The 24,093-nt window shown below is 46.6% G+C and overlaps 2 protein-coding genes across 2 annotated transcripts; both read right to left on the reverse strand.

Annotated features, from left to right (window-relative positions):
• Positions 1 to 459: 459 nt before the first annotated feature.
• Positions 460 to 7,686, reverse strand: LOC121571304 (calcium-binding protein 2-like). The gene is made up of 8 exons (XM_041882702.2): positions 7,603 to 7,686; positions 7,050 to 7,121; positions 6,468 to 6,600; positions 2,039 to 2,069; positions 1,538 to 1,681; positions 1,339 to 1,448; positions 927 to 1,074; positions 460 to 710 (listed from the first exon to the last, which is right to left on the reverse strand). Exons 2-8 carry the CDS (start codon positions 7,118 to 7,120, stop codon positions 682 to 684), a joined length of 666 nt encoding a protein of 221 aa, XP_041738636.2. The 5' UTR covers position 7,121; positions 7,603 to 7,686; the 3' UTR covers positions 460 to 681.
• A 1,404-nt stretch (positions 7,687 to 9,090) lies between these two features.
• On the reverse strand, positions 9,091 to 10,344 carry LOC123491479. The gene is made up of 3 exons (XM_045222278.1): positions 10,258 to 10,344; positions 9,353 to 9,888; positions 9,091 to 9,222 (listed from the first exon to the last, which is right to left on the reverse strand). Exons 1-3 carry the CDS (start codon positions 10,313 to 10,315, stop codon positions 9,091 to 9,093), a joined length of 726 nt encoding a protein of 241 aa, XP_045078213.1. The 5' UTR covers positions 10,316 to 10,344.
• Positions 10,345 to 24,093: the final 13,749 nt, after the last annotated feature.

Consider the following 24,093-nt stretch of genomic DNA (forward strand, 5'->3'; position numbering starts at 1 on the left):
TCTAAGAAACATATGGTTCTCAGAACGTTATGTGCTAGCTGGGAGTACTCTATCCTGGTCCCAGATATGTTTGTTCTGTCTTGCCAATTCTATTGCTTCATTTGGTAATGGAGTTGGCAAAACAATACAAACAGATCTGGGACCAGGCTATATTTACTCTGCTTAAGGGTTATTGTTTTATTTTCATTTTGTTAACTTAACATTTATCCTTGGTTAAATACAACGTTTTAGGAATAAAGTTAATGAAAGGAGAGTTTCAAATTCGTCAAGTTATTTGCAGAAGTAAAGTTTACAGGCTTATGGTTAATTGAGTGTGCTTGATACCTGTGTAGATATTTTTTACTGAAAAAAATTATACTGAAAAATGTGTTTTTCAAAAGTCTGTGGTTGTAACTCAGTCACTCAGCAACTCAGATTGACATTCTAATTATTTATTAAAATAGAAAAATGGTATCTTATTTACATGTCATATTACATACAGCCAATCAGTGTCTACAAACTGATTAATCAGTATAATCCAAATACATTTAAGAATATACTCTTGCCCATTGTACACCATATTTATTTTCTAGTATAGAGGAGAGAACAGAAAAGGAGAGAACAGGAGAGGAGAGGAGTACATCTCATCCTTAAAGCTGATCATACACACAAATGATAGCGTCTTCTCAGGTCTTCCAGCACTTACCGAATGGACAGAATCATGACGAACTCTGGAAGGCAAGAGAGGGAAATGAGAAAGGCTACAAAATGTGTGTGTGTGACTGTGTGTGTGTGTGTGTGTATGTATGCATGTGTGTGATCTTACTTCTGTGTATGTGTGTGTGTCCTGACGTGTTTCTGCATGTTTGTGAGTGTTTCCTCCGTGTGTGTGACCTTACGTGTGTGTGTATGTGTGTGTATGTGTCTATGCACCGTTATCTCCTCACCATCAAAGTCGACGCTTCCGTCTCCGTTGATGTCTATCTCTTTGAGTATCTCTTCCAGCTCTCCTTTCTTCAGTTTCTCCCCCAGTAGACTCTTCACCGCCTCCTTCATCTCATCCTGGCTGATCTTCCCATCACAGTCCTGGTCAAACTGAGAGGAGGAGAGGGAGAAGATATGATGGAGGGATGTTGAGGAGGAGAGAATGTGGGTGATTAAGTGAACATGTGAGTTAATATTGGCTGAGGGCTGAATCCCAACTTGAGGAAGAGTAGGTCATGTAAATCATGCAATAATGAAGAGGCTGGGAGATATTAATGAGAGTTTGAGTAGGGCCATAATATCTGTGTTTGTAGGCCTGTGTTTTATGAACATTCACTCAATCTCAGTCTCTTTGGCTCTGTGTCAGTCTCTTACCTGTGAGAAGGCGGACCTGAGCTCTTTCAGCCCCAGCATATCAGCTGTCTCTCCCATTATCCTGGGACCCATCAGCTCACAGAAGTCATCAAAGTCCATCAGACCGCCCACTGAAGGGAGACAGCCAATCAACAGTCAGGACACAGGTAGGGACTGGACAATAAGCACATTAGATGAAAATAACTTAAACTTCACATACTCCTCATCTTGATCTGTTGCACTATCTCCAGCAGTTCCATCTCAGTGGGCATGTAGCCCATGGTCCTCATGCACTCAGCTACGTCCTTGTAGTTCAGGTAGCCGTCACAGTCGTAGTCAAACTCCTTGAAGGCAAAGTCCAGCTCTGTGCCAAAGGTTAAAGGTTACAGGTCAGAAGTTGATGATGACACCATAGAAATAGAATTACCAGAAAGGACATTCCCATTCAAGTCAACGTTCCGTGATGGGTGGACCGGCTGCCATATTGAGTGTGCCCATGAATGTACTGTCAAATTGCCGTGGTCTGAGGGACTTTTTGCCCGATCTAGTCATACTATTTCTATGGATGATTCAAAGCTACCCCCCTTCACAAATATAGCGCCTGTTAGAATCTTAACTTGAGTAACACGGGTTCAGTGTAATAAGTTGTGCAACTAGTCAATCAACTGTAAGTAAAAGCATTCTATTGTATATGCAATATCACTGTGATAAGAAGACTCACCATCCAACTCTGCTTGGGCCAACTCCCTCTCCTAAAGGAAGACAACAAGCAAAGGAGAGATACACTATATAAACAAAGGTATGTGGACACCCCTTCAAATTTGTGGATTCGGATATTTCAGCCACACCTGTTGCTGACAGGTGTATAAAATCGAGCACACAGCCATGCAATCTCCATAGACAAACACTGGCAGTAGAATGGCTGAAGAGCTCAGTGACTTTCAATGTGGCAGCGTCATAGGATACCACCTTTCCAACAAATCAGTTCGTCAAATTTCTGCCCTGCTAGAGCTGCCCCGGTCAACTGTAAGTGCTGTTATTGTGAAGTGGAAACATCTAGGAGCAACAACGGCTCAGCCGCAAAGTGGTAGGCCACACAAGCTCACAGCACGGGACCGCCGAGTGCTGAAGCGCGTAGTGAGTAAACATAATCTATCCTCGGTTGCAACACTCACTACCGAGTTCCAAACTGCTTCTGGAAGCAACGTCAGCACAAGTTTGTCTGGAGCTTCATGAAATGGGTTTCCATGGCCGAGCAGCGGCACACAAGCCTAAGATCACCATGAGCAATGCCAAGCGTTGGCTGGAGTGGTATAAAGCTCGCCGCTATTGGACTCTGGAGCAGTGGAAACGCGTTCTCTGGAGTGATGAATCACGCTTCACCATCTGGCAGTCCGACGGACGAATCTGGGTTTGGCGGATGCCAGGAGAACGCTACCTGCCCGAATGCATAGTGCCAACTAAATCAAATCAAATCAAATCAAAATGTTATTGGCCAAGTGCGCTGAATACAACAGGTGTAGACATTACAGTGAAATGCTTACTTACAGCCCTTAACCAACAATGCATTTATTTTTTTATAAAAAAGTAAAATAAAACAACAACAACAAAAAAGTGTTGAGAAAAAAAGAGCAGAAGTAAAATAAAATAACAGTAGGGAGGCTATATATACAGGGGGGTACCGGTGCAGAGTCAATGTGCAGGGGCACCGGCTAGTTGAGGTAGTTGAGGTAATATGTACATGTGGGTAGAGTTAAAGTGACTATGCATAAATAATTAACAGAGTAGCAGCAGCGTAAAAATATGGGGTGGGGGTGGGGGGGCAGTGCAAATAGTCTGGGTAGCCATGATTAGCTGTTCAGGTGTCTTATGGCTTGGGGGTAGAAGCTGTTGAGAAGTATTTTTGACCTAGACTTGGCACTCCGGTACCGCTTGCCGTGCGGTAGCAGAGAGAACAGTCTATTACTAGGGTGGCTGGAGTCTTTGACAATTTTGAGGGCCTTCCTCTGACACAGCCTGGTATAGAGGTCCTGGATGGCAGGAAGCTTGGCCCCAGTGATATACTGGGCCGTACGCACTACCCTCTGTAGTGCCTTGCGGTCGGAGGCCGAGCAGTTGCCATACCAAGCGGTGATGCAACCAGTCAGGATGCTCTCGATGGTGCAGCTGTATAATTTTTTGAGGATCTGAGGACCCATGCCAAATCTTTTCAGTCTCCTGAGGGGGAATAGGCTTTGTCGTGCCCTCTTTACGACTGTCTTGGTGTGTTTGGACCATGATAGTTAATTAGTGATGTGAACACCAAGGAACTTGAAGCTCTCAACCCGTTCCAATACAGCCCCGTCGATGAGAATGGGGGCATGCTCAGTCCTCTTTTTTTTCCTGTAGTCCACAATCATCTCCTTTGTCAATGTCACGTTGAGGGAGAGGTTGTTATCCTGGCACCACACGGCCAGGTCTCTGACCTCCTCCCTATAGGCTGTCTCATCGTTGTCAGTGATCAGGCCTGTGTCGTCTGCAAACTTAATGATGGTGTTGGAGTCGTGCCTGGCCATGCAGTCATGGGTGAACAGGGAGTACAGGAGGGGACTGAACACGCACCCCTGAGGGGCCCCCGTGTTGAGGATCAGTGTGGCAGATGTGTTGTTACCTACCCTTACCACCTGGGGGCGGCCCGTCAGGAAGTCCAGGATCCAGTTGCAGAGTGAGGTGTATAAAGTTTAGTGGAGGAGGAATAATGGTCTGGGGCTGTTTTTCATGGTTCAGGCTCCTTATTTCCAGTGAAGGGAAATCTTAACGCTACAGCATACAATTACATTCTAGATGATTCTGTGCTTCCAACTTTGTGGGAACAGTTTGGGGAAGGCCCTTTCCTGTTTCAGCATGACAACGCCCCCGTGCACAAAGTGAAGTCCATACAGAAAAGGTTTATCGAGATCGGATTGGAAGAACTTGACTGGCCTGCACAGAGCCCTGACCTCAACCCCATCGAACACCTTTGCGAGCCAGGCCTAATCGCCAAACATCAGTGCCCGACCTCACTAATGCTCTTGTGGCTGAATGGAAGCAAGTCCCCGCAGCAATGTTCCAACATCTAGTGGAAAGCCTTCCCAGAAGAGTGGAGGCTGTTATAGCAGCAAAGGGGGGACCAACTCCATACTAATGCCCTTGATTTTGGAATTATATGTTCGACGAGCAGGTGTCCACATACTTTCGGCCATGTCGTGTTTTGTATTTTACCCCCTTTTTCTCCCAATTTAAATTATGATCTTGTCTCATCGCTTTAACTCCCCAATGGGCTCGGGAGAGGCGATGGTCGTATCATACGTCCTCCGAAACATGACCCGCCAAACGTCACTCCAAGCCAGCTGCACCAATGTGTCGGAGGAAACACTGTTCAACTGACGACCGAAGTCTGCAGATTCCGCCACAAAGAGTTGCTAGAGCGCGATGAGCCAAGTAAAGCCACCCCGGCCAAACCCTCCTCTACCCGGACGACGCTGGGCCAATTGTGCGCCGCCCTATGGGACTCCTGGTCACGGCCGGTTGTGATACAGCCTGGGATCGAATCCCGGGTCTGTAGTGAAGCCTCAAGCACTGCGATGCAGTGCCTTAGACCACTGCGCCACTCGGGAGGCCCCATGTAGTGTGTGTTTTAGTGAGGGAGCTGCCATAGAGAAACAACACTGTCTGCCATACTGAAGCCTTTTGAGTAATATTATAGTGCATGTATGGCGTTTAGAACTAGACATACTATACTCTGGATAGGGTTCACCTTAAAGAGTCAAATACAGATACTTTTGGATGGAAGTTTAGCACAGGCGATTTGGTGAGAAGTTTTAGGGTCAGGTAGTTCTGGTGTGGTAGGAAGTTAGTGAGGGATTGGGGACAGGTACAGTTGGGGATGTTTCCTGATCATGGTGGATTAAATCATAATGGTTTCTATCATGTTTGTTTGGGACACCATTCAACCTCATTCACACACGTGTTTGTAGCGTGTTGTGTTTACCCGCATAGCCTACACACACTGCATGCTCAATATGATCTAGTTTATGTTCTAGTCTGAATTATTCTATCCTAAATCGATGTCCCCAAACTAAGTTTTACAGTGTCAAGAAACAAAGTGAGAAAAGCAGAAATTGTTCATTAAACATCGAACATCAATTGACACACAATACCACACCCGTCACTGGGTCTAAACGTTTACAAATATCAAACAAAAAAAGTTCCTAAAAGAATCGTACAACTTTCCCTTTGTGTTCGATGCTCTTTCGGCAGCTTCTACCCATTAATCCTAATGAATGGTGATGCTGAGCCACACTAAGGATCTAATAATACTGCTGTGTCAATAGGATTTGTCAGGTTTTGGCCATGACTGTTCGGGTTTTGGTCACTAGATGTCCCCATTGCACCTTTTTTGTACCTTTTGTTTTTTCTTGATCTAATTATTGTTTGCACCTGTAGGTCATTCCCTTGTTAGTATTTAAACCCTGTGTGTTCCTCAGTTCCTTGCTCAGTGTTTGTAAGTTAGCACCCAGCCCCAGCCCAAGCCTTGTGTTATATGGATATTTCTCTGGTGGGATTTTTTACCACTTTGTGGAGTTTCTTTGTTTTTGGAGGTTTTCCTCTTTGTGCCTCTTGGCTTTATTTTTGGACATTGTGGATTTAGTTTCTTTGCCTGAGGATTTTGTTCTTTATTAAACCACCATCTCTAGTACTGCTGTGTCTGCCTCATCTTCTGGGTTCTGACAATTATTAGTGACTGTTTCTCGCACCGGGTCCTGACAGGATTAGCTGGAGAGGATAACTACTCTCTGTGTGTGTAGCTTAGAGGGTCATTACCTACACACACACTCCCACACACATGCATGCAGGCAGGCAGACACATACACGCAGGCACACACAGGTAGGCAAGCAGATAGGCAGGCACGCATGCGCAGGCACCCACTCATACACACAGCATGCAAAGATCAGGAGCTTAGCTAACGTTGTAGCTTCTATGACTTTTCATTCCTTTGCATGATTATCAATGTCCCCTTGACAAAAAAAAAACACATGACTGTTGTTAGCCCAGCATGTCGCTACTAAGAGTTATAGGTCAGGGGTCAGATGTTAAAGTAGCTTTAATGTGTGTGTGTGCGCGCGCGTACCGCTCCAAACACGCTGCTGAGCAGGGTGGTGTGTATCTTCTCCATGTCTTTCCTCTTCTGCTCTTTCTTAGACACCTTCTTGGGAGCTGACTCCGAACCCGAGGACGAAGTCTTCCGGGATTTACCACCTTTGCTACAGGCCAGGAGCCAAGAGGCAACAGGTGTTCACAATATTACAGACAATGACATCAGCTATCTTGACACCTTGACTTGACTTACAGTATTGTAATAACCATGGAGCGAATCCGTGCAAATAGAATCATCACTCAATGGCTTCGTACACTTTCAAGTTTTACAACTGATGTAAAGCACATTTGGCACAATAGTTGTGATACAACAGAGAGTTTTTCTGCACAAAAATATTCATATAAGTATTGTGGAGACACCGCTTAACGGTTTTGTAGATATTTTTGGACATCACAAACACATCAGGTGTATCACAACCATTGAGTCAACAATATGACTTGTACAACCTGAGTGTGTACGGTGCCAGTGTCTCTCAATAACTCTATTGTGCCCATCATGGCCAATCTCTTTCTCTACGGCAAGTTCTCCTGTCTCAGATGTAGACGTTGATCTTACCTGTCTGTAGAGGCTGCAGACGTTGCAGAGGTTACAGAAGTTGCAGACGTGGTGGACGGGGTCTTAGACATCCTGAATAAAATGAATACACAGATGAGTGTGTATGTGTTGATAGCTACATTTTCAGAAACGGATATTGGCAGGTGTCACGGTCACAGAAATTATGATTTCTTTGCAAAGCATACCCAACACACTGTGAAAATAGGTAGCCTAGTGGTTAGAGCATTGGGTCAGTAACTGAAAGGTCGCTGGTTTGAATACCTGAGCCGACAAAGTGAAAAATCTGGCGTGCCCTTGAGCAAGGCACTTAACCCTAATTTGCTCCAGGGGTGCTGTACTAGTATGGCTGACCCTGTAAAACAACACATTTCACAGCACCTATCCGGTGTATGTTACAATATATATTTTCTTTTTTTACTGTAACCTACTTTAGGGACATACACACATACACAGTCAAGGTATAGGTAATCAACCAACCTGCAAGGAAAAGTAACTTCCACTCTCTATTTGATGCAAATATTACAGACAGAAAATGTATCTACGTTGTCCTTACCTTTAGCTGGTTGGCAAAAAAATTGCTTCACTCTTCCTCCTGCAGTAATGTGAATGACAGGACTGGGTCCACTTGCTCTCCTCTCCTTCATTCCTCCCTTCCCTCCCTCCCTCCCTCCCTCCCGCTGTCTATCCCTCCATCCATCAAAGAGTATTACCAGGTGATTTCCTGGCTAAATGTGTCTAGGTCAGAAAGCAAAACAACACATGTGACACAGTGTGATTGACTGTGGCTCTGTCACACGCTCGCATTCACACACTCAGTCAGTCACACCGTGTGTGTCTGTGTGTGACAGGAATTATAAACAAAGTGTATTGTCAAGGGTATTATTGTAGTAGGTAGCTACTTGATATCTTGAACTTTATTTTTTAAAGTGTATTTGTAGTTCGACGTTAGTGATAGTTAATCATGTTTTCAAGGCTATTATTGGGCACCAAATTAGATGTGCAAAAAGTATTTTGAACGTATGGTAAATTCTGTTTCATATCTGATTATGACAAATGGAAATACAACTCATTTATTTGGTCAAACAAAACAAAACACAAAAAAATGTATGATGTTTAATAAAAAATTTAAAAAACATCAAATGCAGAGCAAATTCATTTATGAAGATTTTTTAAAATAGGATTCACATAAATAGGCTGTGTGGTAACACTTTATTTTACAGTCCTATTTCATATAGTGTTTACCTACACTCTTAGAAAAAAGGGTTCAAAAGGGTTCTTCGGTTGTCCCCATACGAGAACCCTTTTTGGTTCCTGGAACCAAAAGGGTTCTACCTGGAACCAAAAAGGGTTCTTCAAAGGGTTCTCCTATGGGGACAACCGAAAAACCCTTTTACACAAGGGCTTTCCTCTGTAGCATCTTGCACTTTGACTTTGTCTTGCAAGTCGTTCGCATGCGTGCCGTGCAGTTGGGTCCAGGGTATCCCTGTGGGGTGGCTTCCAGCTCTCTGTGTCTCTTGCTGGGGCTTGCCTGATGGCTCTCCTCCCCCCAAGACAGAGTGCTGTGGCTGGGCTGGGGACAGTAGGGCTGAGGGAGGTAGCTCTGGAGGTTGTCCATGGGTCTCATCAAGGAGGGGCCAGCCTGGTGGCTCTTGTCTCGCCGAGACAGAGTGCTAAAGCTGGGCTGTGGGCTGGGGCTCCTGGGGGCCCTCTGGAGCTCACGTCGTTGTCTCTCCTTCTCTTTCTGGAGGGTATGGCTGAAGAGGAGCAGGTGGAGGAGGAGGAAGGCAGGTCTGGAGACAGTACATGCTCATGGCGTCTGGATGATGAAGATACCACAGTGGCTGAGACTGAGGATGATGAAGTGGAAGGCAGATATGGATAAAGGTGCTCTGCATGGCGTCTTGGAGGTCTCTTTGTGACTGAAACAGAGGATGAGCAGGAGGAGCCAGTGGTGCGCAGAACTGGTTTCACCACCATAGGAGGAGGAGGAGGAGAGGGACAACGCCTGATCATCTGGCTGTAGAGGAGGCTACAGGACTGCCTAGCTTCCCCAGCTGTCTAGAAGGTGGGCCTGGAGGTAGGCCAGGCTGGGGAAGGGCAGCTGACACAGGGCACACTGGTAGCCCTCAGAGCCCTGGTAGCCCCGGTGGTAGCCTGGACCATTATTGGAGGCCTACAATAAAATACAACTTTATTGTCCATATGTTACAGTGAACAACAGAAATGTGTCTTCTGCTCAATTCTACCCCTTCCTCTACACACACACACACACACACACACACACAGACAGACAACACACAGACCTGGCTGGAGACATAGCGGACGAAGTCTGCCTGGAGGTGGTCAGTGCATCTGCCTCGCCGCGATCCCAGTTTCACCTCAAGGTCATTGATAACGGCGTAGAGACGACGGGCCCTATCAGCCTCCTGGTCCTGCTGGTTATTGTGGATCTGGATGGGGGAAGATGGCGATGGCTCCTCAGATACATACACCAATGGAGGAGGAGGAGACGGACACAGCCTGATCATGTCACTGTAGAGGCGGTTACAGCCTGTGCTGTGGGTCCAGCTGACCAAGAGGTGGGCCTGGAGGGAAGCAAGGCTGGGGAGGGGCAACCGACACAGGCCACATTGGTAGCCCTGGAAGCCCTGGTCGTCTGGTCCCTCAGTCAGGTCCTGGTGGACGGAGACACGGTAGAGGAAGCCAGCCTGGAGGTGGTCGGGGACTCTGGAGGTGCCTCCCAGGTTTGCCTCAGGGTCGTCGGGTATGGAGTAGCTCCATTTGGCCCTGCCAGTCCGCTGGTCATGATCCTGAATACTAAATACCTCATCAAAATACACTGGAGGGAAGACAGGCAGAAGTAAAGGGTATGTCCAAAGCAGCCGCCTATTCCCTACATAGTGCACTACTTTTGACTAGAGAAACTGCACCCTATTCCCTACATAGTGCACTACTTGTGGCAAGAGAAATGGCACCCTATTCCCTACATAGTGCACTACTTTTGAACAGACCCCTGGTCAAAAGTTGTGCACTGCATAGGGAATAGGGTGCCATTTGGGTCATCAAGCCAGTACTTGGAAATGTATGCTGACTGATTTGTAAATTACAGAGAAAAAGCCACATTCAAACAAATAAACCTTATTTATAATAAACCTTTTATGGAAATAAATTCACAATATTTTAATAATTGAAAAGTTTGTAGTCTTACAATTTCGTAGATCCATTTCTTGGTGAAGGATGGTGGATTGAAAAAGTTTGGATGTCATTGAAACTCACACACCTCTGCTCATTGAAAGTAATGTTTGAGTTATGAAATTATTTGCATATCTTTGGTGAAAAGTGCATTCCAATGTAATGTTTGGTTCTGTTTCCCAGGGAAATGATGTGAAAATTCGGATACATCATAGAACTAAATTATGATGGAACCCTGATGTCATAATTGATATCTATCATGTGTTCTATATTTTTACAGTAGGTCATTATTTCCTGGTAAACAGCAGAACTAAACATACGACTTTTTCAGAAAGGAAACATGCTTATTACAAACGTATTTTTTTATTATTTTATTTTATTTTTATGTACTGTTAACCATTTTATATTGTGTTGCATTGATTACATCTTTTTTTATTGTGTTATGGGCTATTATTGTGTGCTTTTATGTTTGCTTTTTGTCCGCATTTCATAGGTCACAAAATTATTTGTAGTGCGAAAAGTGCTTGAAACCACATTTAATACTACAGATACTAATAGCAATATTGGGTCATTATTTTCATTCAGTTGGACACCCTCTCGCGCTCTAGTGTAAGCCTACTGCAGACTATACTTAAGTGTTCACTCCAGGCTGATATAGAAGAGGAAAGGGAAACGCTGACTCTTCCTAAGATTTGACAGAGTTTAGTTTTGGCAAAGGAGACATTAGTGCATGCAGGAGACACTGTGGAAATGTTTAAATGATGCAATGGCTAGGCCTATAGGCTATATAGGAATTTGAATTATAAAATGTATCAATAGATCTATGCAAGTGTTAAACATTCTTAGATTTGGATAAAGCGTTATACATTTTGATTGACACATTTTCTCGTGTGTGTGTGTGTGCGTGTGCATCTGACTACTTTACTGCAGTATCAGTTTCTCAATGTGAAATAGCTGAGATACCAAGGAATTATGAATGGCACTATACAGTCAGAGAGGTGGAAATGTTTTATATAAAACACCCAACACTCAAACTTCTGGAAAAATGAATCTGAGGATTGAGAAAACAGTTAAATCTTTCCCACAGTATGGCCTATATGTATAACTGGGAACTCCTTTTTCTGTTGACAGAACAGTCAGCGCGGTGGATTTTGGAAAATAAATACACTTTATTTGTTCAGCGATTATTAACCTGTTCGGTGCAATCAGTTGCACTTTATCCGCACCTGTGACACAATGAACTAGAGTGTCTCATGAGCCAAACGTCACAGGGAAGGACATGACAATTCTGATGGAGTTGGGAAGTCTGTAAGCAAAACAGCGATTTTCTCTAAAGATATGATTTTAGAATACGGTAAGTAACAAGTTGACAACACCATATTGCTATTATTCTATGACAATGCATCTCCAGTGTGTTTTTTCCCAAACGTTTCATGAACTCTTCGACCGCGATAGCAAAAGTTTATGAGCCCCTGCCCCCTACCCCATGTGTTCTCCGTGGATAGTGCGCGTGAGGCGCAACTAGGGCGCGGTGGCGCGTGATCCACTGTCGAGTTTTCGGTAGAGCTACTACATGGAGAAGTGGGAAATTATTTGATTGAAGATGTCAAATGCCGAACAGGAGGTAGAACCGGACCCAGTGGCGGTGGGTAACGGAGTTGACACTAACAGTCGTCGTTACCAGAGAGAGCTCTCAGCAGATGACCACAACCATCATCACCATGATCCGGTAAAAATTGGGACTATCACCCGAAGTAGAAGAATGGGTGAGTCAGTGATACAAGTAAAAAAAGTACACTCAGATGTACAACCCTCTGCAGTAGTAGTGATATTGTTGTTAATTAGGTATATTTGGGGATATATTACAGGACAAGGCCTATATAATCATTAGATTATAATTTTCTCTCAAATACACACCCCTAGGTAATGATAATCTTTAGGAATATTTTGACCAAGGTAAAATTTGTTTTATATTGGATATTCGGTGGATATTCGGTTTTCTCTCCTAAATAGCTATTGAACCAAGCATGCCATAACTATGAAGATGGCATATTCTGAATCAGGGTTAGATGGAGAATAATCCATACTTGAAAATCCATACAAAAAATGTCTGATTTCAATCTTCAATAGCTCTTACATAAAGCGTGCCATGACTATGATAATGATATATTCTGAATCAGGGGAGGTAGACAGAAATTCTCAACTTTTTTGTTTCTTGAAATATATATATATTTTAGCTTTCAATCTTCAATACATCTTAGACAAAGTGTGCCATTACTTTTTTATTATGAGATTGTTTTAATCTTCAAAATGTTCATACACAAACCGTGCCATGACTATGAAAATTATTAGTGGATTTTTCCCCATCCTCCCCGATTCTGAATATATCATGTTCATAGTCATGGCACGCTTTGTCTAAGATCTATTGAAGATTGAAAGCAACAACAACAAAACATCTCAATTTGACCAAACAAAAAAAGTTGTGAATTTCTGTCCATCCTCCCCTGATTCAGAATATACCATATTCATAGTCATGGCATGCTTGGTCCAATAACTATTGATGAGAGAAAAACGAATATCCACCAAATATCCAATATAAAACTAATTTGACCTTGCTAATATTTTGTTGATTGAATGTCTAGTACTATGAATAGTCATAATAGCTCAGTTTGGGGGGTCAATTTAAATAGTCCGGATGGCCATTTGATTAATTGTTCAGCAGTCTAATGGCTTGGGGGTAGAAGCTGTTAAGGAGCCTTTTGGTCCTAGACTTGGCGCTCTGGTACCGCTTGCTGTGCGGTAGCAGAGAGAACACTCTATGACGTGGGTGACTGTAGTCTTTGACAATTTTTTGGGCTTTCCTCTGACACCGCCTAGTATATACAGTGCCTTGCAAAAGTATTCATCCCCCTTGGTGTTTTTCCCCCCAAACATTTTTTAGGTTTAATATTGCAGATAGATTGTAACTTCCATCAATGTAATTGTCTGCATCACATCCAATCCCCCATATGTTTTTTTTCTCTCGCATATATATATATATATACAGTTGAAGTCGGAAGTTTACATACACCTTAGCCAAATACATTTAAACTCAGTTTTTCACAATTCCTGACATTTAATCCTAGTAAAAATTCCCTGTCTTAGGTCAGTTAGGATCAACACTTTATTTTAAGAATGTGAAATGTCAGAATAATAGTAGAGAGAATTATTTCTTTCAGCTTTTATTTCTTTCATCACATTCCCAGTGGGTCAGAAGTTTACATACACTCAATTACTATTTGGTAGCATTGCCGTTAAATTGTTTAACTTGGGTCAAACGTTTCAGGTAGCCTTCCACAAGCTTCCCACAATAAGTTGGGTGGATTTTGGCCCATTCCTCCTGACAGAGCTGGTGTAACTGAGTCAGGTTTGTAGGCCTCCTTGCTCGCACACGCTTTTTCAGTTCTGCCCACATATGTTCTATAGGATTGAGGTCAGGGCTTTGTGATGGCCACTCCAATACCTTGACTTTGTTGTCCTTAAGCCATTTTGCCACAACTTTGGAAGTATGCTTGGGGTCATTGTACATTTGGAAGACCCATTTGCGACCAAGCTTTAACTTCCTGACTGATGTCTTGAGATGTTGCTTCAATATATCCACATAATTTTCCTTCCTCATGATGCCATCTATTTTGTGAAGTGCACCAGTCCCTCCTGCAGCAAAGCACCCCAACAGCATGATGCTGCCACCCCCATGCTTCACGGTTGGGAGGGTGTTCTTCGGCTTGCAAGCCACACCCTTCTTCCTCCAAACATAACGATGGTCATTATGGCCAAACAGTTCTATTTTTGTTTCATCAGACCAGAGGACATTTCTCCAAAAAGTAAGATCTTTGTCCCCATGTGCAGTTGCAAACCGTAGTCTGTCTTTTTTATGGCGGTTTTGGAGCAGTGGCTTCTTCCTTGCTGAGCAGCCTTTCAGGTTATGTCGATATTTACATTTACATTACATTTTAGTCATTTAGCAGACGCTCTTAACCAGAGCGACTTACAGGAGCAATTAGGGTCAAGTGCCTTGCTCAAGGGCACATTAACGTCATTTAGCAGACGCTCTTAGCCAGAGCGACTCACAAATTGGTACGTTCACCCCTATAGCCAGTGGGATAACCACTTTACAATTTGGGGGGTTAGAAGGATTACTTTATCCTATCCCAGGTATTCCTTAAAGAGGTGGGGTTTCAAATGTCTCCAGAAGGTGGTGAGTGACTCCGCTGTCCTGGCGTCGTGAGGGAGCTTGTTCCACCATTGGGGTGCCAGAGCAGCGAACAGTTTTGACTGGGCTGAGGGGGGAGCTATGCTTCCGCAGAGGAAGGGAGCCAGCAGGCCAGAGGTGGATGAACGCAATGCCCTCGTTTGGGTGTAGGGACTGATCAGAGCCTGAAGGTACAGAGGTGCCGTTCCCCTCACTGCTCCATAGGCAAGCACCATGGTCTTGTAGCGGATGCGAGCTTCAACTGGAAGCCAGTGGAGTGTGCGGAGGAGGGGGGGTGACGTGAGAGAACTTGGGAAGGTTGAACACCAGACGGGCTGCGGCATTCTGGATGAGTTGTAGGGGTTTAATGGCACAGGCAGGGAGGCCAGCCAACAGCGAGTTGCAGTAGTCCAGACGGGAGATGACAAGTGCCTGGATTAGGACCTGTGCCGCTTCTTGTGTAAGGCAGGGTCGTACTCTCCGAATGTTGTAGAGCATGAACCTGCAGGAGCGGGTCACCGCCTTGATGTTGGCGGAGAACGACAGGGTGTTGTCCAGGGTCACGCCTAGGCTCTTCGCACTCTGGGAGGAGGACACAGCGGAGTTGTCAACCGTGATGGCGAGATCATGGAACGGGCAGTCCTTCCCCGGGAGGAAGAGCAGCTCCGTCTTGCCAGGGTTCAGCTTGAGGTGGTGATCCGTCATCCATACTGATATGTCTGCCAGACATGCAGAGATGCGATTCGCCACCTGGTTATCAGAAGGGGGAAAGGAGAAGATTAGTTGTGTATCGTCAGCGTAGCAATGATATGAAAGGCCATGTGAGGATATGACAGAGCCAAGTGACTTGGTGTATAGGGAGAAAAGGAGAGGGCCTAGAACTGAGCCCTGGGGACACCAGTGGTGAGAGCGCGTGGTGCGGAGACAGCTTCTCGCCACGCCACTTGGTAGGAGCGACCGGTCAGGTAGGACGCAATCCAGGAGTGAGCCGCGCCGGAGATGCCCAGCTCGGAGAGGGTGGAGAGGAGGATCTGATGGTTCACAGTATCAAAGGCAGCAGACAGGTCTAGAAGGACAAGAGCAGAGGAGAGAGAGTTAGCTTTAGCAGTGCGGAGAGTCTCCGTGACACAGAGAAGAGCAGTCTCAGTTGAATGACCAGTCCTGAAACCTGATTGGTTTGGATCAAGAAGGTCATTCTGAGAGAGATAGCAAGAGAGTTGGCTAAAGACGGCACGCTCGATAGTTTTGGAAAGAAAAGAAAGAAGGGATACTGGTCTGTAGTTGTTGACATCAGTGGGGTCGAGTGTTGGTTTTTTGAGAAGGGGAGCAACTCTCGCTCTCTTGAAGACGGAAGGGACATGACCAGCGGTCAAGGATGAGTTGATCAGCGAGGTGAGGTAGGGGAGAAGGTCACCGGAGATGGTCTGGAGAAGAGAGGAGGGGATGGGGTCAAGCGGGCAGGTTGTTGGGCGGCCTGCAGTCACAAGTCGCAGGATTTTATCTGGAGAGAGAGGGGAGAAAGAAGTCAGAGCATAGGGTAGGGCAGTGTGAGCAGGACCAACAGTGTCATTAGACTTAACAAACGAGGATCGGATGTCGTCAACCTTCTTTTCAAAGTGGTTGACGAAGTCATCCACAGAGAGAGAGGAGGGGGGAGGAGGATTCAGGAGGGAGGAAAATGTGGCAAAGAGCTTCCTAGGGTTAGAGGCAGATGCTTGGAATTTAGAGTGGTAGAAGGTGGCCTTAGCAGCAGAAACAGATGAAGAAAATGTAGAGAGGAGGGAGTGAAAAGAAGCCAGGTCGGCAGGGAGTTTAGTTTTCTTCCATTTCCGCTCCGCTGCCCGGAGCTCTGTTCTGTGAGCTCGCAATGAGTCATCAAGCCACGGAGCTGGAGGGGGGACCGAGCCGGCCGGGAGGATAGGGGACACAGAGAGTCAAAGGATGCAGAAAGGGAGGAGAGGAGGGTTGAGGAGGCAGAATCAGGAGATTGGAGGGAGAAGGATTGAGCAGAGGGAAGAGATGATAGGATGGAAGAGGAGAGAGTAGTGGGAGAGAGAGAGCGAAGGTTGCGGCGGCGCATTACCATCTGTGTAGGGGCAGAGTGAGTAGTGTGGGAGGAGAGCGAGAGAGAAAAGGAAACAAAGTAGTGGTCAGAGACTTGGAGGGGAGTTGCAGTGAGATTAGTAGAGGAGCAGCATCTAGTGAAGATGAGGTCAAGCGTATTGCCTGCCTTGTGAGTAGGGGGGACGGTGAGAGGGTGAGGTCAAAAGAGGAGAGGAGTGGAAAGAAGGAGGCAGAGAGAAATGAGTCAAATGTGGACATAGGGAGGTTGAAATCCCCCAAAACTGTGAGGGGTGAGCCATCCTCAGGGGAAGGAACTTATCAAGGCGTCAAGCTCATTGATGAACTCTCCAAGGGAACCTGGAGGCGATAGATGACAAGGATGTTAAGCTTAAATGGGCTAGTGACTGTGACAGCATGGAATTCAAATGAGGAGATAGACAGATGGGTTAGGGGAAAAATTGAGAATGTCCACTTGGGAGAGATGAGGATTCCTGTACCACCACCCCTCTGACCAGATGCTCTCGGGGGTATGTGAGAACACATGGTCAGACGAGGAGAGAGCAGTAGGAGTAGCAGTGTTTTCAGTGGTGATCCATGTTTCCGTCAGCGCCAGGAAGTCGAGGGACTGGAGGTTGGCATAGGCTGGGATGAAGTCAGCTTTGTTGGCAGCAGAACGGCAGTTCCAGAGGCTGCCTGCGACCTGGAACTCCACGTGGGTGGTGCGTGCAGGGACCACCAGGTTAGAGAGGCAGCAGCCACGCGGTGTGGTGCGTTTGTGTAGCCTGTGCAGAGAGGAGAGAACAGGGATAGGCAGAGGCATAGTTGACAGGCTGTAGCAAATGGCTACAAAAATGCAGAGGAGATCGGAATGAAATGAGCTGAGCATCTGGGAGCGGAGAGAGCAGGACCTCCCTCACCAAAACTTCTACCTCAGAAACTAAAATTGTTTCACTGAACCACCCGAACAAAAACTCTCCCAACTTCCACCTTTAGAAATCAGAATTGTTGTGAACCACAGCGGTTCAATGTTTAAAGGAATAGACTCAACCCACTTTATTCAACCATGACACCATAGCTAACTAGCAAGCTAGCATCCAATAACAATAACACACCGTATAGCACCAACACTTGGTCACAACAAACCACCAATAGTGTGATAACACACTAAACAGATCATTCGTGTCTGTGTCAAGTTCCTTTCATGACACAGCAATGATTAGACATTGGCTAGCTAGGACAAGTATATTGTATTTAGCTACTACCGTACAGTTAAGCTGGTAGTAGCTAATCCAGCTAGCAATGGCCACTGTGTTGACTTTGTTTGAAGAACGGCTAGCTGGCTAGCTTCGTGCTACACCCGGCACACAATGGCTATTGTGTTGACTCTAACTCAGTTCGAAAAAACGGCTAGGTAGCTCGCTTCGTGCTACAGCCGGCACTGCCAGGACACAGTAACTACCCACAACAACCCACGATGCTTAGCTATGACGCCGTAGCTAACCTGCAAGCTAGCATCCATTAACACACAATTTAGCATCAATACTTGGTTACGACAAACTGCCAAGAGTGTGTTAGCACACTAAACAGATAATTCAAGTCCGTGTCTAGTTCCTTTCATAACGCATAACGCAGCAAAAATTAAACGTTGGCTAGGACTACATTAACATTTGGAAACAGCTCTCCAGCGTTGCTAATCGATACCAGTAGCTACCCGCTAGCTAGCTAGCCTCGTGCTTTGATACTAACCTACAATTACCTACGGAAACCTACAATAACAACAATACTAACCTATAATAAATACAATACCTAACTACAGCTAACTACCTACCTACGTTGGCTAGGACTACATTAACATTTGAAACAGCTCTCCAGCGTTGCTAATCGATACCAGTAGCAACCCGCTAGCTAGCTAGCCTCGTGCTTCGATACTAACCTACAATTACCTACGGAAACCTACAATAACAACAATACTAACCTATAATAAATACAATACCTAACTACAGCTAACTACCTACCTACGATCTAAAACATGGTTAAGCTTTACTCAACACCATATGAGAAGCTTACCTCCTGCTTACCTCCAGCTAGAGAAAAACACGACCTCTCCCGACAATCAGACCTTCTACTGTCTGATATAGGACTCGTTTTACTGTGGATATAGATACTTTTGTACCTGTTTCCTCCAGCATCTTCACAAGGTCCTTTGCTGTTGTTCTGGGATTGATTTGCACTTTTCGCACCAAAGTACGTTAATCTCTAGGAGACAGAACACGTCTCCTTCCTGAGCGGTATGACGGCTGCGTGGTCCCATGGTGTTTATACTTGCGTATTATTGTTTGTACAGGGTACCTTCAGGTGTTTGGAAAAGCCTCTCAAAGTGGAGAAGAATCAGATATACGCTGCTAAGGTGGAGAACAAGTGAGTAGAGGGAGGAGTGGGTGGGAGGGGGTGGGAATGTGTCTTGGGAGTATGTGTGGGCACTGTAGATTTCAAGTGTGTATGAGGGATTTGGGTAGGGCTTCTAGTGGGATAGTCTGACTGCATTCAATCATTTGATTAGTCATCTAGTTTATTTGGGCTCCCAGGCTAAGGATTAACTTGAATGAACTAAATGAACTTGACTAATTGACTTCTAACCTCTGACCTCTCTCGGTGCCCTCCTAGTTGGCACCGTGTGCTGGTGAAGGGAGTGTTGACCAACGGCCTGGTGTCTGTCTATGAGCTGGACTACGGTAAACACGAGCTGGTCAGCGGCACCCAGCTTCGCCCACTTATCCAGGAGTTCAGACAGCTGCCATTCCAGGGCATCACTGCACAACTCGCAGGTAACTAAGGAAGTATCGCCCTCCCGGCAACCATATTCTGTACCTTAGATTTTGCTATGCACCTCAATATAGCAAAGTGGTTCTTGTTATTGGCACACTTTAGAAAAATAGTTATGTCCCTCAAAATGTGTCTGTGTTCCTTTATGTGTCTGTGTTCCTACATTTACATTTTAGTCATTTAGCAGATGCTCTTATCCAGAGTGACTTACAGTTAGTGAGTGCATACATTATTTTTTTCATACTGAAAACTAGCTGTTTTGTTTTCGTTATTGTCATTGTCATTGATGTTGTTGTTGTTGTGAACACACAAATAAAGCATCCCTACCCTCACTTAGTAGTGTGTCACATGGGCCTTAAAGGCCCAGTGCAGTCAAAAACATGACTTTCCTGTATTTTATATATATTTCCATACTATGAGGTTGGAATAATACTGTGAAATTGTGAAACTCATGATAATGCTCTTTTATTGTAAGAGCTGTTTTAAAATACTGAAATTTCAGCCTGTTTTTGTGAGATGGAATTTTGGTCTGCCTGGTGACATCACCAGGCGGTAAATGAGTTAATAGACCAATTAGAAAGAGAGTTCCAAACCTCTCTACCTATAACAGCTAGTTTTCAGTTTTCCCCTCCCCACTCGGACCACTCCCTGACAATCCAATCAAAATTCTTGCTTGAGAAATGCTAAGAAGCTATTTTTGTTTATTTTTGACCATTTTAACTGAAAACAATCACAGTAAGGTACTTAATTGTTACCCAGAAATTATTTGATATTGATATTTAAAAAAAATAAGCTGCATTGGACCTTTAAGCTCCTTAACGTATTGATAATTCCATTAATTCAGAACCTTGGAGAAGTGAGGCCTCTGGTGGCAAAGATAGACATTGGTTGTGTCCGAATGTCCATACTTCCTGTCACGTTGCTGTGGAATGGTGTGGTGTAGAATCAGGCGCAGGAAGCAGAGGATAAGTCCAACAAGACTTTACTAGAGCACTCAAAATAATCCAAACAGCCCGGAGGCAAAAAGACGCACACAGGCGTAAAATAAAGTGAGCGCACACACAGGTGCGAAATACTCTCCTCTACACAAGGAGGAAGCTATGAAAATAGCGTACCGAACACGGGTAGCGCAACAACACGACACGAACAATTACACACAACACTAAACTAACAACAAGGAAACTAAATAGGGTGCTGAATGAGACCTAACACAAAACAGGTGTGACTAACAGACAAAACCAATCAAACAGGAAACATAGAGCGGTGGCAGCTAGTACTCCGGAGACGACGACCGGCGAAACCTGCCCGAACAAGGAGGAGGAGCCGCCTCGGCCGAAACCGTGACAGTACCCCCCCCTTGACGCGCGGATCCAGCCGCTGCGCCGCCTCCGGCCTCGGGGACGACCAGGAGGACGCGGAGCAGGGCGCGTAGGATGACCACGATGGAATTCGGTCATCAGGGACGGATCCAGAATGTCCCTCCTCGGCACCCAGCACCGCTCCTCCGGACCGCACTCCCTCCCACTCCACGAGATATTGGAGACCCCCAATCCGGCGTCTCGAATCCAGGATGGTCCGAACAGTGTACGCCGGAGCCCCCTCGATGTCCAACGGGGGCGGAGGAGTCTCCTCAATCTCAAAGTCCTGGAGTGGACCAGCTACCACCGGCCTGAGGAGAGACACATGGAACGAGGGGTTAATATTCTTGTAATCAATAGGTAGTTCTAACCTGTAACACACCTCGTTCAATCTCCTCAGGACTTTAAAAGGCCCCACAAACCGCCGACCCAGCTTCCGGCAGGGCAGGCGGAGGGGCAGGTTTCTGGTTGAGAGCCAGACTCGATCTCCAGGTGCGTACACTGGCCCCTCACTGCGGTGTAGGTCGGCGCTCGTCTTCTGTCGACGTATGGCACGCTGCAGATGGACGTGTGCAGCGTTCCACATCTCCTCCGAGCGCCGCACCCACTCATCCACAGCGGGGGCCTCGATCTGGCTCTCATGCCACGGTGCCAGAACCGGCTGGTACCCTAACACACACTGGAAAGGGGTTAGTCTAGTGGAGGAGTGGCGGAGAGAGTTCTGTGCCATCTCGGCCCAGGGCACATATCTCGCCCACTCCTCCGGCCGGCCCTGACAATATGACCTCAGAAACCTACCCACATCCTGGTTGACTCGTTCGACCTGCCCATTGCTCTCCGGGTGGTAACCCGAGGTAAGGCTCACCGAGACCCCCAAACGTTCCATAAATGCTCTCCAGACTCTGGAGGTAAACTGGGGGGCCTCGATCGGACACTATATCCTCGGGCACCCCGTAATGCCGGAAGACGTGAGTAAATAGAGCCTCAGCGGTCTGTAGGGCAGTAGGAAGACCCGGCATGGGAAGGAGACGACAGGCCTTTGAGAACCGATCCACAACGACCAGGATGGTGGTATTCCCCTGTGAGGAGGGAAGATCGGTAACAAAATCCACCGAGAGGTGAGACCAGGGTCGTTGTGGAACGGGCAGGGGCTGTAATTTACCCCTGGGCAAGTGTCTGGGCGCCTTACACTGGGCACACACTGAGCAGGAGGAGACATAAACCCTCACATCCCTGGCTAACGTTGGCCACCAGTACTTCGTACTAAGGCAGTGCACCGTCCGGCCAATACCTGGATGTCCAGAGGAGGGGGACGTGTGAGCCCAATAAATCAGCCGATCCCGGACCTCGAGCGGGACGTACGCCCGACCCACCGGACACTGTGGAGGACTAGGGTCGGTGCATGCACGCCCGCTCGATCTCCGCATCGACCTCCCACACCACCGGTGCCACCAGACAAGACTCCGGTAGTATGGGAATGGACTCCACGCACCTCTCCTCCGCGTCATACCGACGGGACAGAGCATCTGCCTTCCCGTTCTGGGACCCAGGGATGTAAGTGATCTTGAACACAAACCGGGCGAGAAACATAGTCCATCGAGCCTGGCGAGGATTCAGTCTCCTAGCTGCCCGAATGTATTCCAGGTTACGATGATCGGTCAGAATGAGGAAAGGGTGCTGAGCCCCCTCAAGCCAATGCCTCCACACCTTTAGGGCCTGTACTACGGCTAACAGCTCCCTGTCCCCTACGTCATAATTCCGCTCCGCCGGACTGAGCTTCTTCGAATAAAAAGCACAGGGGCGGAGCTTAGGTGGTGTACCGGATCGTTGAGAAAGATCTGCCCCGATACCGGCCTCAGACGCATCCACCTCAACTTGGAAGGGTAAAGTGGGATCCGGGTGCGCCAACACCGGAGCCGAGGTAAACAGGTCCTTCAGTCTCCCAAAGGCCCTGTCCGCCTCAGCCGACCACTGCAAGCGCACCGGACCCCCCTTCAGAAGAGACGTTATGGGAGCTGCCACCTGTCCAAAACCCCGGATAAACCTCCGGTAGTAATTCGCAAAAACCCAAGAACCGCTGCACCTCTTTAACCGTAGTTGGGGTTTGCCAATTACGCACGGCGGACACTCGGTCCACCTCCATTCTCACCCCTGACGCAGACAACTGGTAACCCAAAAAGGAAACTGACTCCTGAAAGAACAGACATTTCTCAGCCTTGACATACAGGTCATGCTCCAACAGTCTCCTCAATACCCTGCGCACCAGGGCTACATGCTCGGCCCGAGTAGAACTGTACACAAGAATATCATCTATGTACACCACTACTCCCTGCGCCTGCATGTCCCGGAAAATTTCATCTACAAACGATTGGAAGACTGATGGAGCATTCATTAACCCATATGGCATGACGAGATACTCGTAATGGCCGGAGGTAGTACTAAATGCTGTCTTCCACTCATCGCCCTCCCTAATGCGCACCAAGTTATATGCGCTCCTGAGGTCCAATTTTGTGAAGAACCGTGCCCGTGTAATGACTCCGTCATGGTCCCAATCAGCGGGAGTGGATAACTATATTTTACAGTCACCTGATTGAGACCGCGGTAATCAATACACGGACGCAGACCTCCATCCTTTTTCTTCACAAAAAAGAAGCTCGAGGACGCGGGAGAAGTAGAGGGCCGTATGTATCCCTGTCTCAGAGACTCTGCAATGTAAGTCTCCATTGCCCTTTTCTCCTCCTGTGACAAAGGATACACATGGCTCCGCGGAAGCGCGGCTCCTGTCTGGAGGTCTATCGCACAATCCCCCTGTCTATGAGGTGGCAACCGTGCCGCTCTGGTCTTACTAAACACGAGCGCCAAATCCTCATACTCAGGAGGAATGTGCAGTGCTGGCATCTGGTTCGGACTCTCCACCGAGGTCGCCCCTACGGAAACACCCAGACATAACCCCTCACACTGAGCAGACCACCCTTTAAGAGCCTTCTCTCGCCACGAAATAGTAGGATCATGGGTAATCAACCAGGAAGCCCCAGTACCACCGGATACGCAGGAGAGTCAATCAGATAGAGTTGAATCGTCTCCTCATGACCCCCCTGCGTCATCATCCTAAGTGGCGCTGTGACCTCCCAATCAACCCAGATCCTAACGGACGACTATCTAAGGCATGTACGGGAAAGGGCTTTTCGACTGGAAGGAGGGGAATCCCTAACTTAACACAGAATCTCCGATCTACAAAATTCCCAGCTGCGCCTGAATCGACTAGCGCCTTATGCTGGGAACGAGGTGCAACCTGTGGGAAACAAACAGGTAATGTAATGTGTACGACAGAAAGCTCTGGGTAAGTAGGGCGCCTACTCACCTGGGAGGACTCCCC

This window comes from Coregonus clupeaformis, chromosome 8 (assembly GCF_020615455.1).
Source record: "Coregonus clupeaformis isolate EN_2021a chromosome 8, ASM2061545v1, whole genome shotgun sequence".
Taxonomy (NCBI): domain Eukaryota; kingdom Metazoa; phylum Chordata; class Actinopteri; order Salmoniformes; family Salmonidae; genus Coregonus; species Coregonus clupeaformis.

Excerpts from the sequence above, each read along its gene's own strand:
- LOC123491479 (XM_045222278.1), bottom strand. The coding sequence starts at position 10,315 with ATGACATCCAAACTTTTTCAATCCACCATCCTTCACCAAGAAATGGAT. Across the intron at positions 9,889-10,257 it reads AGAAATGGATCTACGAAATT|TGTATTTTGATGAGGTATTT; the intron begins GTAAGACTACAA and ends TCTTCCCTCCAG. Across the intron at positions 9,223-9,352 it reads TCCGCTATGTCTCCAGCCAG|GCCTCCAATAATGGTCCAGG; the intron begins GTCTGTGTGTTG and ends ATTTTATTGTAG.
- LOC121571304 (XM_041882702.2), bottom strand. The coding sequence starts at position 7,120 with ATGTCTAAGACCCCGTCCACCACGTCTGCAACTTCTGTAACCTCTGCA. Across the intron at positions 6,601-7,049 it reads TCTGCAGCCTCTACAGACAG|CAAAGGTGGTAAATCCCGGA; the intron begins GTAAGATCAACG and ends CCTGGCCTGTAG. Across the intron at positions 1,682-2,038 it reads GGCCCAAGCAGAGTTGGATG|AGCTGGACTTTGCCTTCAAG; the intron begins GTGAGTCTTCTT and ends CCTTTGGCACAG.